Source organism: Lepus europaeus, chromosome 6 (genome assembly GCF_033115175.1).
Source record: "Lepus europaeus isolate LE1 chromosome 6, mLepTim1.pri, whole genome shotgun sequence".
In the NCBI taxonomy this organism is placed as follows: Eukaryota; Metazoa; Chordata; class Mammalia; order Lagomorpha; family Leporidae; genus Lepus; species Lepus europaeus.
The window spans coordinates 99,452,065-99,468,391 of record NC_084832.1 but is presented as its reverse complement, the minus strand read 5'-3'; the positions used below and the strand labels follow the sequence as shown (position 1 = coordinate 99,468,391).

Sequence of the window (16,327 nt, the reverse complement as noted above, 5' to 3'; positions counted from 1 at the left end):
AGCCATCAGTCCCTGGGTGCGGAGTGTCTCCAAGTAACAGATGCAGAGTAGAGCATGACAACAGAGACGGCTTCAAGGACAGCTTATGGGGTGCAGCTTGTTGAGAAGAACACACCGTTCTTCAGAAACCAGATGTTTGCAGCTGGACTTAAAGGACAGGGCTAATGAAAGGAATGGGGATGTGTGGAGGTAGCCATTCAAGGCCAGCACCAGCATGAAGGAAGGCCCACGGACGGGGAGGCTCAGAAGAGGCCCGTCTGCCAAAAGTGCAGCAGCACAAGGGGTCCCCGTGCCAGTCCCATCTCAGCCATTCGCTGCTGTGTGCCCTTGGCCAGAGCCCGGAGCTCAGTCTCCTCTCCATCGTGGAAGGGAGGTCCCATCCAGCCGGCCACGCCACAGGGCAGGTGTGAGGTTCAGTGAGTGAGTGCACACAAAAAGAACACATGCACAGGTGTGTAGAATTATCCCCTCACATGGCAGCAAGAACACTGCTCTGTGACTGCCACCTCCTCAAGAGGAAGGACCCTTCTGTCTCCTCTGCCTCCCGCACCCCTTCCTCACCCTCTCGCACCCGACTCTTAGCATGTTGGACAGTTACTCATTTTCTCAGAATTGCTGCAGCAATTCCCACTTCCCAGCCATGGCTCCCTCATATCCCCGTGAGCAGCTTTTCTTCACTCTCCCCAGGCTGGGTATGGGGAAGAGGCTCTTCTCCGAGTCATTGAGTGCGTGAGTAGGCAGCTGGGGGTATGGAAATGCAGAAGCTTCATCTATCTTCTCTGTGGCTGCTCACACTGTGTTGAAACCCTGAGACATTAAGAACTGGATAGGACAGTTTCCCTCCAGGCGTCTGACTGCTTTGTCACAGAGTTCAAGTGTACAAGCTGCTCCCTAGTTCTCCATCCATCTTGCAAGATGGCACTTGGCAGGTTCCCCCAGTGGACACACACTCAGGGCTCTTTGTCCCTTCTCATGTGCAGAAGAGGATTCCCAAGCACAGTGGCTATTTCACAACCAGAGCCTGCTTCCTCTCCCCTCTCCTACACATCAGGCACCTGTTTTGCGAGCCCCAGAACTGAGGCGTGCAACGGTGTTCGGTTTTCTTTCCCATTTCTTCTCACGTGCCTTGCCCAGCAGCTCGCATACTCACAGGTACATTTTCTCCCTGGAGAATGGGTAGGAGAGGTTTTTCATCCGATTGCTGCTGTGCTCCGGAACTCTCGGCTGCAGGGGTGAACTCAGCTTCTGCAGAATCGCGTTGAAGGTCTTTGCAATGCTGCCGCCTGCCTTGATTTCATACATCTATGAGAAGCAAAGCCACAGGTCTGAGGAGAGGGACTTCACCACCAAAGGGGCATGGGGCACAGCTTCCTGGAAGGGGAACAAGCTTAGAGAGCTGGAGAGTGGGAGAAGCAAGAAGGAGGATCCTTCCATGTCCCCCATTGCTTCATTGCCTTCCAGGGGAACCTCTCTGAATCATTTGTGTTAACAGAGGTGAGCAGTACAGAGCAACAGGTGTGGAGTCCAAACTTTCTCCATGACACGGTTTTATCGTTGTAAGAGAAATGGCAAGACCTACTGTTAGAATCACCATGTTGGGTGCTCAACTCAAATTAGCTCCAATGCTCACAGCAACCCAGCTAAGCAGGTAATCTTATTCCCATAGTATGATGAGGAAATAAGGCTTCAGATGGAAAAGTGGGTCATCCACGGCCACACAGCTTGGATTGAACTCACGTCAACCTAATCCAATGGCTGTGCTCTGTAATGACACCTACATAATCATCCAGCATCACTTTTTTGGCTGTTTTCTTAGGACATATCTGTGTTTAAATGAGTTTGCTTTTAAAGTATTATTGAGTGAGGCAAAGCTATTGCACTAAAATCATCACTAATATTTTTAGCACACACAATCTTGTATAATGCATAACACTCTTTTGCATACCATATAGCTTTTGGTCTTTCTAATTTAAATAAAATAATTGACACCAAGAAGTTGTAATTCTCATAGCAAAACTATGAAAACAGGGTGAGGCCATAACTTTTGTACAAATTCTCCTTTCTAATGGTGGTATCTCTGTTCCAATCCCCCTTGAATGTTGGTGGATTATGTGGCCACCTGGCCAGCAGGTACCCTACAACAAAAGGGACCCCATACCCGTTCCATCCTTTAAAAAGATGGGCAGCTTCTGCTTGGCTTGTCTTAATCCCTTGGACTACTAGCAGTGTTGCAAAAAGTCCCAAGAGTACTCAGAGGAGGAAAAGCATTTAACTAAGCCCCCAGCCTCCCAGCTCCCTGCCAAGTGGCAGGCCTGTGGGTGAAGCCCTCTTGTACCCTCCTGTCCAAGTCCAAGCTCAATACCACCAAGTGACCCCAGCCAACACCACATGGGGCAGGGTCATACTTCAGCTCTGCTCAAGTTCCTAACCAAAAAGTCATGAGACAGAAAAAAAAAATGACTATGGTGTTAAGATTCTAAGTTTGGGCTATTTTGTCATGCTGTTATAGATCATCGTAACACAAGCCATCATAGGGATATTCCAACTTGGAAGCCTGTTTTCTTCTCCATCATGGTAGCCTCACATTACAGAAGAGGGGCAGAAAGACGTGGATGAAATACTTAGCAAGACAGACAGAGATAAATGCCACCAAAAATACACCAAGTGCTTTGAAGTTTCAAAGAAAGGGGAAAGTACATCCCGGGGAGGAATCAGCCAAAGGTTTCATAGAGGGAGATGCCTTTGAGTGAGATTTCGCAGAAGGGTAACTCTTTTTTGTCATCATTTTGCTTTTTAATAAAATAATGAAAAATAGAAGGGGAAAAGAAAGAACTCTCCAATCCAACAACTAAAACATAACCACAGCTCATTTCTTCTCAGCATTTTCTATACATTTTATTTAATATCAATAATGAAATCAACGCACTTTTAGCCAACAAATCAAAACCACATGCAGAACATATTGTTCTGCATTTGATCATTTTCATTTAGCAACACAGAACAGGTACTTTCCAGGTCAGTTCCCGTGGAGCTACCTCAGTGGCCGGTGTCACCCAGGAGACGTGAACCCCACTTTATTTAGCCATTTCCCAACTGGTGGGAGTTCACTTCATTCACTTTATTTTCCATGAATGTTTTTCTGCATTTTGATCACAGTGAGGAGAACATTACCTTATAAATGCTTTGAATGATAAAAGCTCAAACAGATAGAGGCAAAGATATTTCAAGTAGAAGAGTTCAAGCTGAGTAGCTTGGGAAAGCAGCAGCAGATGGCCCAAGTGCTTGGATCCCTGCACCCAAGTGGGAGACCTGGAAGAAGCTCCTGGCTCCCGGCTTTAGATCAGCCCAGCTCCAACCACTGCAGCCATTTGGGGAGTGAACCAGCAGATGGAAGAAATTTCTCTCTGTCTCTCCAGCTACCTCTCTATAACTCTGCTTTTCAAATAAATAAGTAAAATCTTTTTTAAAAAAAGTTCCAGCTGAGTTTAAGGAACATTAAATGGGCTGGTTTCTTTGTAGCAATGGGTCCCACTGGAATTTGAATAGTGACCGTGGTGACAGAGGGACAAATTGGGACCAGCATGTTGTGGCCCTGCTGTATGAAGCAATGGCAAGTGAGTGAAGGGTGGGAACCCCATATGGGTTCCAGTTCAGGTCCCAGCTGCTCCTCTTCCAATCTAGCTCTCTGCTGCGGCATGGGAAGCAATGGAGGATGGCCCAAGTGCCTGGGCCCCTGCATCCAAGAGGGATACCTGGAGGAAGCTCCTAACTCCTGGCTTCAGATGGGCTCAGCTCCAAACATTGCAGCCATCTGGGGAGTGCAATAGCAGATGGAAGACCTCTCTCTCTCTCTCTCTCTCTTTCTCTAACTTTACCTCTCAAATAAATAAATAAAAAGTTTTTTTGAAAAATTTGGGATGTGCAATTAAATCTGAATTTTAAATAAACTAGAATATTATTTTAGTATGAGTGTTACATGTAATATTTTTCAGATACTTAGACTAAATAAAGTTATACTCATAAAACTTTTTTTAATTTTTTTTTTTTGACAGGCAGAGTGGATAGTGAGAGAGAGACAGAGAGAAAGGTCTTCCTTTTTGCCGCTGGTTCACCCTCCAATGGCCGCTGCAGTCGGCGCATCTCGCTGATCCGAAGCCAGGAGCCAGGTGCTTCTCCTAGTCTCCCATGCGGGTGCAGGGCCCAAGGACTTGGGCCATCCTCCACTACCTTCCCGGGCCATAGCAGAGAGCTGGCCTGGAAGAAGGGCAACCGGGATAGAATCCGGCGCCCCAACCGGGACTAGAACCCGGTGTGCCGGCGCCTCAAGGCAGAGGATTAGCCTGTTAAGCCACGGCGCCGGCCTCATAAAACATTTTTTTTTAAAAAATAGTTCCATGCAGTATTAGGGATGGCACTTATACTAAAAAGAAAATCGTTATCTGAAATTTAAATTTAATTGGGCACCCAATATTTTATCTGGCGACACTACCCCGTCCACCTCCACACTGGAGTCAAAGAAATGTTTCTGCAGTCAAAAAAAAAAAAAAAAATCTGATCTTGTTGCCTTTTAATGGTAGGGGTTGGTGTTTGGCACAGTGGCTTAACTGTTGCTTGGGATACTCGTATTCCAACCGAGTCCCTGGCTCAATTCCAGGCTACTTCACTTCCAACCCAGCTTCCTACTGATGTGCACCCTGGGAGGCAGCAGATGGTGGTTTAAGTACTTGGTACCCTTCCACCCATGAGAGAGACCCGCTTGGAGTTTCTGGTTCCTGACTTTGGCCTGGCCCAGCCCTGAATGCTCAGGAGTTTGCAGGGGTGGACCAGCGGATAGAAGCCTGTTTCTCTGCCTTTCAAATAAAATGAAAATAAATTTTTAAAAAGATTTTTAAGCCTTCAACAGATGCCCACGAGTCCTAAGATGAAGACCAACGTTTTCAGCACAGCCCATGGGGCCCTGCAGAAGCCTCCACTCTCACCCTGCCCCAGTCTCGTGCCGCTGGCTGTCTTTTCAGCTCCCCCACATGCTGAATCCTCCATGCTCGTCACCTCCCTCCCTTCGCCAGGTCTGTTCACACGTAAGGTCTCACTCAATCATAACTTCTGGGGAAAGCCTTTCCTGGCTTCCAGACAAGGTCAAGTCAGCTTCACAGCTTTTCATGGGCCCAAATGCCCCTTTCATAGCACTTATCACAGTCACCACTTACTTCTATTGGATTCGTGTCCTGCTGCCTCCATGAAACCACAGCCTCCACAAGGAAGGAATTCTGTTCCAAATGTTCCCCATCTTTGAATACAGGAATGACCTCTGGAGAGACAGCACTGACCACCGTAGCCTCCATGTTGAAGGAGCCCAGGCTGGGAGCCCAACAGCTATATGACAACTGAGCTTGTTGGAAATAAACCAGCCTGGGGAAAGATGTGTCACAATTGTGAAGCCTCCGGCTGGCTGAAAGTCTTCCCTGCCCATCTCCCTCCAGGGCCCAGGCCCAGCAGGGGCGAGGGATGCTGGCACTTGGTGCCGATTTATAACCCAACAATTGTCTCTGGACCTTACATTGGTGGAAGGTTAGCTGAGGACCTCCAAGCAGTTCCCAAGCCTCACCTTGGCAATGGATGTGGTAGGACTCACTCAGAGAAATGAACTGAAGGAGTGGGCCCCTAGCCTACGACTTAAGTGGGACCGGGAAAGGAATCAGGATAAATTTTCACTGGTCTTTGACGGTGGAAGTTCCAGATACTGAAAGCAATGTCACTGTCACCTTCAGGAAAAAAGTCAAGGGTGTGAAAGGCCACAGTCCCTCCAGAAACCTCCTGGTAGCATCTAATCCACAGCCCCGACGAAGACCCACACAAAGGCCTGCAGGCCAAAACAGTGCAGGAGCCAAGGGTCGGGAGATTTCCTGGACTTCAGACACTCTGTAGGAGATGGAGCCAGACACACATGCATAACAAAACACGCATAGGTCCCCGTGGTACAATACCGTGGCCATGAGGCTTGGAGGGCAAAGGACCTGCTTCCTTTCTCTGTGCCTCTGTTTGGGTAGTACCTGTCCCTGCAGTGTCCCCTCTCCTTTCCACCTGGAGAACCCCTCCCTCTCTTCCTCCAAGAGGCTCAGCTATCACTGTCCTTGGAAACCTCCCTCACCCACTCACTTCCTGGCCTGCTTCCCCGATATGCTGTGAATGAATACCTGCATCAGACAATGTATCATGGTTTACTTACCCACCTCTAATTCTTGGGTCTCTTGTCTATCCCCCAATACACTGTGGACTTCTGGAAAGCAGGGAGCTTGCCCTGTGTGCCTGGCACACAGTAAGAGAACAAGAATGCTTACAATCAGCGGCCTGGGTTCTGGTCCTCACGCACATTAACCAGTTGTGCGGCTAATCACCCTCCCCACCTGAAGAAAGAACCAGGAAACTGCCTCTTCCTATCATGATGGAGTAAACAGGGACCATATTTACCCTCCACCCTGAAGAAACCAGAACACCCAGCCTAGATGTGGGAGATCATGCTTTTCAGGATACTGGGCACCAGGCAACAAAGGGCAGTGATTCCCAAGAGATGAGAAACACACAAGGTGAGCTCTCTGCCTAGAGAGAAGAAAGGAAAACGGGGGCAGCCCAGCACACTCCCTGAGATGAGAACACGGAACGATAAGGCTAAGGAGGCCAGGGAATCTAGAGCTCATAGCAGAGTGCCCCTCCGGGACAGACAGGTGCAGAGAACTGCAGAGGACTGCAGAGCCAGCAGCACGGCTGTGAGGAAACTGCCCCGTCCTGGAAAGAATGGGCAGTGGCATCTAGTCCCACCAGCCAGACGGGAAAACCCCATAATTCATAGGGCACTGGGTAGAGGACTCAGGCTGACTGAGCCGCAGCAGATGATTAAGCTTAGACCGAGCGCTGCTCCAGACCCACTTAACAAAGCATAAAAGAGGTAACAGAACCAAACGGCTTTTAAAGTGCTGCCCAAGTCCAACACTGCACGGCTCCAAACGTTTAATGAAGAAGCAGCATTCATTCCCGGCACAGGCATCTCTAGGCACCTCCTGGAGGTCAAGTCCTGAGCTTGCCGGTTGGCTGTGCCAAGTACCGGAGGGGTCTAAGTACGCTGCTGATTCTTTGCATGCACGAATGCCTTGCAGTGTATGCAGAACTCCCACGGGCATCATTTCACTGGGAGTCCATGAACATGCCGCAAGGTACGCCCGCCAGGTAGCCCCAACGCCTCTTTCTTACAGATGGGAAGACTGAGACTCAGGGGAGCGAGGAATGACAGAATCCGTGGTTAGGGTCAGGCCTGGAAATCAGAGCTGAGGACTCCCTGAATCTAACCTCCTTTGACCCCTGGCAGGGCTCGATGATCAGCACAGAGGAGGAAGTAGACTGGAGCATCCCTTCCAGCTCCCAACAAACCCAGCAACCTATACTCTCTTCTCGCGTTCAGCGGGATCCAAGGGAGGCACTCAACCCGCTCTATTGGTATTAACACGACCAGCAGTGGCACCATTATTGCTATTATTCTTGGCCATCAGAGAACGATGAACATCTTCAGAAACGGCGAGACACATGTGCACCAGCTGCTCCCCATTATGTACTCCCTGGGTACACGATACGCCTCTCATGTGCTTAAAATCATAAATAATTTTTAAAGTATGTTGCTTTTATTTTTTATTCCTGGACTCCAATGTGGTTCTCATAAAACCTTACTTTGGCCTCACTGTCACAGTCTAAAGGGTTTACTGAGATTCCTTTTTGTCTTCCTTCTTTTTTCCTCCTTGTCTCCCTCAGCCTCTCCCCTCCAGTGGGGCATAGCAGTGTGGTCTCTGGACTGACGTGTTTCTTTTCTGCATTAAATCCTGTGCTTTCCTGGGACACAGGAAACCAAGACAGTATTAGTGTCTACCTTGGAGAGCACACAAGCCAATCTTCCCATCTTACAGATGAAGAAACCGAGGCATAGGAAGTTTGACTAACATTCCCATGTGTCACACAATGAAGATCTTGAGAAGGTGAGCAATAAAAGATATGAACAAGATTATCTTAATATTTCCTCTGTAGTGGTCTAAGAGGACCTCTTCTCACAACTGGCCACAAAGGTCAGCCAGGAAGATTCCAGAATGGCATAAAGACGGGAAGTCCCAGAGGGGAGCCCATGTGTCAGTAGAAATTAATTCTAATTATCTGGTGCTTTTATGTATTTGTGCTTTATTTGTTTCTCCTCCTCCAGGCGCCGGATCATTGAGGTTCAATCACCATTACTTACTCACTTCATCTCACTCATCTTGGGAGGCAAGGCTCAACCATCCCACTTGTCACTCATCTTTAATTCCAAAAGGCTGAAGCACATGCAGAAACCAAATATCGCAAGGCCCAGCTGGACGACGGTGGAAGGCACTGGAGCTAAGGGTGCAAGGAGGATGAGAAACAGCCTAGCATGTTCACTGCCCTCATCCTCAGCAGGTGCCTGCAAGGGGCACACGTGCCTGAGTTCCACTCCACCAACATCTCTCCCTGCTCATCACCCATAAGCACATGTACACAAGCAGGCGGGTGTGGAGCTGTTCACCCCGCATTCTAGAAACCACACCAGGAGTTGCTGGGATCACCTGCAACTGAGGGCCCAAGTGGAGGCACTCTGTGTGCACACCAAGAAAAGCACTACCCAGCCTTCTCATCCCTACCTCTGCCTCCCAGTAAGCTTGCAGTCAGCCCAGTGCTGAATGGGGACAGCGACATATTTATAAAATGCACACTCTCTATTGTCTAATTCTGTCTTCCTTTGTGGTTTTCAATTCTGTTGTCAGCATGTCCACAAAACATGAATAAGTGTTTTATAACTTGGAATAAAATCCAAACTTTTAAAATCACATGGCTGAAAAGGCCCCTTAGGAGCCACACCTCCTGCCTTCCTCAGCACCCAGAGCCACCGGAGTCTCTGTGCTGTGCCACCACGGTTCTTCACAAACCAGAGCTAACTTGGGGCCTGAGACATATTCTTCCGTCTTCTAGGAAGGTCCTACCTTCCCCTTCTACTTGGAAAACTCTTACCTTGCTCACAGGTCTCAGCCCAAACATGCCTTTCCTCACCCAGCCCCCCTACCTACATGGGGTTCCTCACGTTGGCTCTCTCAATGAACTCCACATTTTTTCTTCCATGTGTGCCTCCAAATTCATGTCATAACTAGCCTTATCATTGTCTGAATCCTCACCACCCCACAGCCACATGAAACCAGGGAATGACTGTAGTCACCACTAAATCACAGGACATCAGCAGAGTGTCTGGTGTGTAGTGGTACTTAATAAATCTTCACTGGCTGGAAGGGTGTGTGGATGGATGATGGATGGATGGATGGATGGATGATGGACAGATGTTGGATGGATGTATGGATAGATAGATGGATATTGGATGGATGGATGTTGGATGAATGGACGGGTGGACGATGAATAGATGTTGGATAAACGGATGATGAATGGAAGAATGGGTGGATAGGTGGGTGGAAATTGTAATCTTCCAAAGGGCTAGGACTTCTTATACACATACAGCTTCATTCCAGGTATATCTAGACTCTTCCTATTTTTTTTTTTTTTGATAAATAAGTAGGGGACCTAGATCAGGGATGGCTGCAAATGGTGCATGCACTACCGTGCTGAACCATGCCCTATCTTTGCAGACATCCCTGAGTGATCCCAGCATTACTTCCTGCTGCCCTTGGATGGAGCCCCAGAACCACTTCAGCATCACTCTCCGGCAAGTCACCACCAAGGGATGAGGTCTGGTGTGTGCATCTTGTTCTTTCATTCACTACCAACATGCACATGGCGCCTGCTTGACCCCAGGCACTTCCTGAGTGCTGCTGACACAGCACAGAAAAACCCCAGCCCTCGTGGAACTTCCCAAGCAGTGGGGATGCAGACAACAAAGAATGACTCCGCATCAGACAGCACTAAGTGTTGGAAAGAAAAGCCAAGATAAGGGGATAGAGTGCAGGTTGGCTGGGAGAAATACTTTACACACAGGGTGGTCACAAGAGGCCTGTGTGAAGAGGGGACATTGAGTCGGCACTGCGGCTCACTTGGCTAATCCTCTGCCTGCGGCGCTGGCACCCCGGGGTTCTACTTCCGGTCAGGGTGCCGGATTCTGTCCTGGTTGCCCCTCTTCCAGTCCAGCTCTCTGCCGTGGTCCGGGAGTGCAGTGGAGGATGGCCCAGGTGCTTGGGCCCTGCACCCGCATGGGAGGCCAGGAGGAAGCACCTGGCTCCTGGCTTCAGATCAGCACAGCACGCCGGCCGTAGTGGCCATTTGGGGGGTGAACCAACGGAAAAGGAAGACCTTTCTCTCTGTCTCTCTCTCGCTGTTTAACTCTGCCTGTCCAAAAAAAAAAAAAAAAAAAGAGGGGACATTGAAAAGAGACTCTACTGAAGTGAGAGTAACTGGAAGCATAGGGGAGACAGGCTTGGCATCTGGAGGAAAAGCAAGGCAGTCAGTGTGGCCAGAGCAGAGCAAGCAAGCAAAGAAATGGCAGGAAATTAATGTCTGCCTTGGAGGTGCCAGATACAGAATCCTTGCAGGGTCCCTGACATAGACACTGTTGTTGCTGGCCCTTCCCTGATCAGTAGCCTTTTGTGCCCAGGGCAGGAACCACAACAATCTCAGGCTCAACCTGGTCCCAGTCATGGGACAGATGGAGGTCCCCACACTGACTGCACACTCAGTTCCCATTCTCAGGGCTCTTATCAGTGGAGTGATGGTAAATGTTTATCAACTGGAAGTGGGGTGCAGGTCGAGACAGAGGAGATCAGTTTGTAGTGTTAGCCAATTACCATGGTACAAATACTCTCATCATAGCCAACTCCAATCAGCCAATAGTGTGCCAACCTATTGTGTTCTCCAAATTCCTGAAAATATCATAGTCAGGTCTCAGCCACTGAATCAGCACGTCACCAAGCGCCAGCAGCTGACTGCCTCTGCCTGCTTCTCTGCCTCACCCCCTCTGCCAGCCCCTTCCCACACATCACAGGGGCAGCCGCAGCCATGCTGAGCCCCATGTACTCACATCTCCTATCGGGGGAAGGACACAAGTCCCATTTACTCGGGACAGTCCTGGCTATTACTGTTGTCCTGGCATAATTATTATTAACATCTCTTTCATTCTCAAAACCACCCCAGTTTCCATGATAAACCTGGGGACCCTATCCACCACCTTCCTCTTTCCACCCCACTAGCACAGGGTCTAACATCTGAGTCCCTGCCAGCTCCCATTGGCAGGTGCTGCCCCAATTCAGGTGGACCTGACTTGAAGCCTTCAAAAAAAAAAAAAAAAGAAAGAAAGAAAAAGAAAAACACCCCTCCCATTTGAGGTTTTTTCACTGTTTAGTCTTCAGACAACAACACTACAAAGTTTAGATTCATTTTGTATAAGATATTCATATTTTACCTTCACTGTTCCTGAATGCTGAGCCAGGTCCAGTCTTACCAGGCCCATGTGTATACCTAGAATGTGGCCCAGGGTCAGCTCAAGTCCCTCCCACAGCACTTGGGTGCTCCTGATTTTTTTATTCTGATGTGTGAAGATGAGAAGCATTTCAGAAAACGAAAAGAAAAAGTCAAAGCATCCTGCACTCTTTCCAGCCTATTTAAATAGCAACCAAAGAGCATGCACCCAAAAGCCCATAAAGATACGAAATACAAACACCACCCTCTCAGCTGCACCTCTATTAAAAACAAATGTTTGAGAACAGACAGAGACAACAAGACGAAGGCCCCACCTCCAGCCAGCCAACCCTATGTAAACAACTACAGCTCTCATTCATTTAAAAGTAATTGACGACAGGAATAAAAAGCATCTGAGCAGGAAGACATCCTGAAGACTTGAGTGGGCAGTGACTCCTCTCCCCGTGACCACGCATCTCCAAGTTCTCCATCTTCAATAAAGCTCATGGATTTGCTAAACTAGTGAAATGGTTTAGGAGGAAGCAGGTGGCCCAGGCTGAGGAGGGAGCAGGGGCTGAGTCCTGCTCCTGAGTGTTGCATGGCCTATGCATAAGGGTCTTCAAAAAGTTCATGAAAAAAGTGTATGATGAAAACACCATGCATGGATTCCACAAGTTCTGTGCCAAAGTAAGTCTGTTTTTTCAGTTCAATTTGTCTTATGAACTTTTTGAAGTGACCCTGTACAAAAATGAACTAAAATACCTATCATGCTGGGGAAGCTCTGCTGAGAACCATGACCCAAAAAGGGATCCTGGAGCTGAAGAGGCGAGGATTATTTGGCATCAATAGGCCAATAAATATAGTACTTACTGAGCAACAGTTATTTATGGAACACCATATTAGAGTTTTCCAGGAATACAGAAGAAATATAAAATGTAGTTCCTGCTCCCAGGAGGTCTTGTGGTATATTTGGAGTCACAAAACTAAAGGCACCCAAAGTAGTTGAAGAAAAATTAATGGGCAAGATAAAGTTTGGCTGTGGGTTGACTAGAAATCCAAAAAGGGTGAGGTCAGTCCAGGCCGAGGGAGTAAGGGAGGGACTATGGGAGAAGTGAGATTTAGGTTGGGGTGCAAAGGAGGGGTAGGACAAGGGTACTCTAAAAGCTCATGGGAAAATGGAATTAAGAGATATGTTTATTTTGGTGCAAAAACAATTGGAGTCTACACATAATTTTTCACAATTGGCTTTTTCCATGAAGGCCTCATGTACATATAGAGTTTAAAGTGTTTTCTGTACCAAAATAAACTTTTAATTCCATTTTCCATGAGCTTTTGGAAGTACCTTCATATTTATTCAGGGAATGAGAACATCATTGGAATATCAGAGACAAATATTGAAAGCTCTTGGAAAAATTCTAGCCCATGGAAGACAGAGTGAAATGCATTCTTTTGACAACAGTCTAAATCAGGAGAGTTCAAATTAGGGAGATCGGGGCCAGCATTGTGGCACAATGAGCTAAGCTGCTGCCTGCAACACTCTCATACCACATAGGAGCAGTTTGAGTCCCGCATCTCCCACTTCCAATCCAGCTCCCGGCTGATGTACCTGGGAAGGCAGCAGAAGATGGCCCAAGTACTCAGGACCCTGGCACTCACATGGGAGATCAGGATGGAGTTCCTGACTCCTGGCTCCAGCCAGCCCCGATGTTGCAGCCATTTAGGGAGTGAACCAGTAGCCGCAAGATCAATCTCCCCTACACCCCCATCACTCTTCTTTTCAAATAAATAAATAGATCTTTTAAATAGATGAATAAATAAATTGGGGTGTTCAAGGTAGGCTCCAGGAGAGGCATGGTTTAGAGGAGAGTGGTCCAGTGGAGGTAGCAGAGCTGAGAGGTCAGTCAGTAATGGTTAGGAGGCTTGGAGATGCAGGCAAACCCAGATACAGATAGGCAGCCATGGGCGAGGTGTACCATCTCACTAAAGGCACAGTTCCAAGAGATGGCCAATGTATAACATTTTTGCTCTGAGATATCTGTATACCATCAAAGCATGAATAATCTCAAAGGGTATCTGTCCCCAGAACCCTCTGCTAACACCAGCAACTCAAGGAAGGAGAAGGAAGAAAAACAAATTCACAAGTCGTCACTTGGTTTACACGGGGAGAATTTGGAGTCCATCCTCCTTACTTTGTAGGTAAGAAGCTGCAATCCAGGGAATGTCAAGTAGCTCACTGAGCTAGCCCACAATTATTTAAAAAATGAAAACTCAGGGGCAGGTATTTGGGGCAGTGGTTCACACACTACTTTGGAAACCCACATTCCATATTGTAGTGCCTGGGTTCAAATCCCAGCTCAGTTCCAACTTCCCGCTAATGTGCATCCTGGGAGGCAGCAGGTGGTGGCTCAAGATCCCCACACGGGAAACCAGGCTGAGCTCTGGGCTCCGTGGCTTTGCCCTAGCCCAGCTCCTGACAGCTGCAGACATTTGAGGAGTGAACCAAAGGATGGAAGATCTCTGTTTGTCTCCCTCTCTCTACCTTTCAAATAAATAAAAATGATAAACACATTGTTGGGGAAATACAAACGGGTTGTCTCTCCCAGTCTCTGGTTACTGAGTCCAGGGTGGAATTTTCCAGAATTCCCCCAGAATATTATTTCCCTGAAATAGTAATAGGTGTGAAGAAGAAAAAGAATTAAACAAAACTGAATAATTTTCTCGGCATTTTTAACAAGTCAGGTCAATGGTAGTAATTATTGTTGAATTTTTTAATCCATAAAAACTTATCTTCAGTAAAACCAAAGATTATCATTCTGTAAAATACAGTTTGTGATACACCATTCCAGACCATGCTACCCACTGCCTCACACCAACTCAGAGATTTTTCAGTAAAGTAAGCAAGTAGGAACATGGCCTTGGAGTTGGACATGGTTCTGAGTCCATGGATCTAGTCCCTTCAGATGAACTTCTAGTGACCTTGATAAACATGTTAGCCTCTCCAAGCCTCAATTTCTTTTTTTAAGATTTTATTTATTATTTATTTATTATTTATTTTATTTATTATTTACAGGTAGCGAGAGGGAGAGACAGAGAGAGAGGTCTTCCATCTGCTGGTTCACTTCCCAGAAGGCAACAACGGCCAGAGCTGTGCCAATCTGAAGCCAGGAGCTCGGAGCCTCCTCCAGATCTCCCTCTTGGGTGCAGGGGCCCAAGCACCTGGGCCATCCCCCATTGCCTCCCCAGGCCACAGCAGAGAGCTGGGTCGGAAGAGGAGTAGCTGGGACCAGAACCGGTGCCTATATGGGATGCCGGCACTGCAGGCAGAGGATTAACCTATCATGCCACAGCACTGGCCCCACAGGCATCAATTTCCTCATCTATAAAATGGGGCTAAAGCTAGCACCTATCTCATATTGTTGTTGTATGGATAAAAGCACAATAACATACCAAGGTTCCCATCAACTGCTCCAGCACGTGAGAAGCATTAATTACATTTATTTTTTAGACATTTGTTTATTTATTTGAAAGGCAGAGTTAAAGAGGAGAAGAAGAGACAAAGAGAGAGAGAGAGATCTTCCATCTGTTGGTTCACTCCCCCAATGGCTGCAACAGCCAGTGCTGGGGTAGGCCAAAGCTGGGAGCCAGGAGCTTCTTCCAGGTCTCCACCAGGTGCAGGGGCCCAAGGACTTGGGCCATCTTCTACTGCTTCCCAGGACATGGCAGAGAGCTTGATAGGAAGTGGAGCAGCCGGGACACAAACCGACACTCATATGGGATGACGGCATCGAAAGCAGTGGCCTTATCTGCTGAGTCCTTCATCAATTATATTTAAAATTATTAATTTAATTATTTATTTGCGCCAAGCATTTTTACAAGATACAAAGCAGATCCTTGGGGAGCAAAACAAGCCAACAAGCCCACCAGAGACTCAGGTCTTCAATTTGTCTGCTCTAGGGTTGCCAGCACAAGTTCCCACAAACTGGCTGGCCTGGAACAGCCATTTGTTCTCTCACAGCTGCCAAGGCCGCAAGTCTGAAATTGAGGTATCAGTGGGCCTGCACCCCCTCCGAGGGCTCTAACAGCTTCTGGCAGCCCCAAGCAACCCTCAGCTTGGGACTTCACTCCAGGCCCCAGCCCTTCCTCACTGAGCCTTTGCCTGTGGGTCCCGTGTCTCCAGTCTCTTTCTGTCTCTTCTCTGTAAGAATAGCTGTCATCGGATTTAGGGCCCATCCCAGCTACGCCATGACATCACCTCAAGAGCCTCACTGAATTATAGCTGTTTTCCAATAAGATCAAATCCAGTTGGGCAGGAGTTTGGCACAGGGTCCACATCACTTGCAATGCACACATCCTGTATCAGAGCACCTGGTTCAAGTCTGGACTCTTCTGCTTCCAGGTCAACTTCCTGCTAACCACACCCTGGGAGGCAGCAGGTGAGGATTTCAGTGCTTAGGTCTCTGTCACTCACATGTGAGATTCAGATTGTTACATTGTGTTCCTGGTTCCTGGCTACATCTTGGTGTCACCACAGCTGTCATGGGCATTTGGGGAGTGAGCTAGTGGATAGAAGATCTCTCTCTCTCTCCCTCTCTCTCCCTCTCTCTCTCTCTCTCCCTTTCCCTCTCCCTCTCTCTCTCTCTCTCTCTCTCTCTGTGTGTGTGTGTGTGTGTCTCACGCCTTTGAAATAAAGTGAAAATAAATAAATAAAAATCTTCTAAAAAGAAGTCACATTCACAGGCTCCCAAATAAAGACTCAAGCACATCTTTACAAAAAAAATTGACTGGGGTCCGGCACTATGGCTTAGCAGGTAAAGCCACCACCTGCAGTGCCAGCGTCCCCTATGGGTGCAGGTTCGAGTCTCAGCTGCTCCACTTCTAATCCAGCTCT

The 16,327-nt window shown here is 47.8% G+C and overlaps 1 protein-coding gene across 2 annotated transcripts in view; it reads right to left on the bottom strand.

Annotated features, from left to right (window-relative positions):
* Window positions 1-16,327, bottom strand: part of ANO2 (anoctamin 2) — a 353,918-nt gene that overhangs the window by 258,314 nt on the left and 79,277 nt on the right. For both annotated transcript variants that reach the window (XM_062195454.1, XM_062195453.1), the window contains exon 4: window positions 1,151-1,302. In XM_062195454.1, coding sequence (XP_062051438.1) covers window positions 1,151-1,302 — 152 coding nt within the window. The remainder of the gene's footprint in view (window positions 1-1,150; window positions 1,303-16,327) is intronic.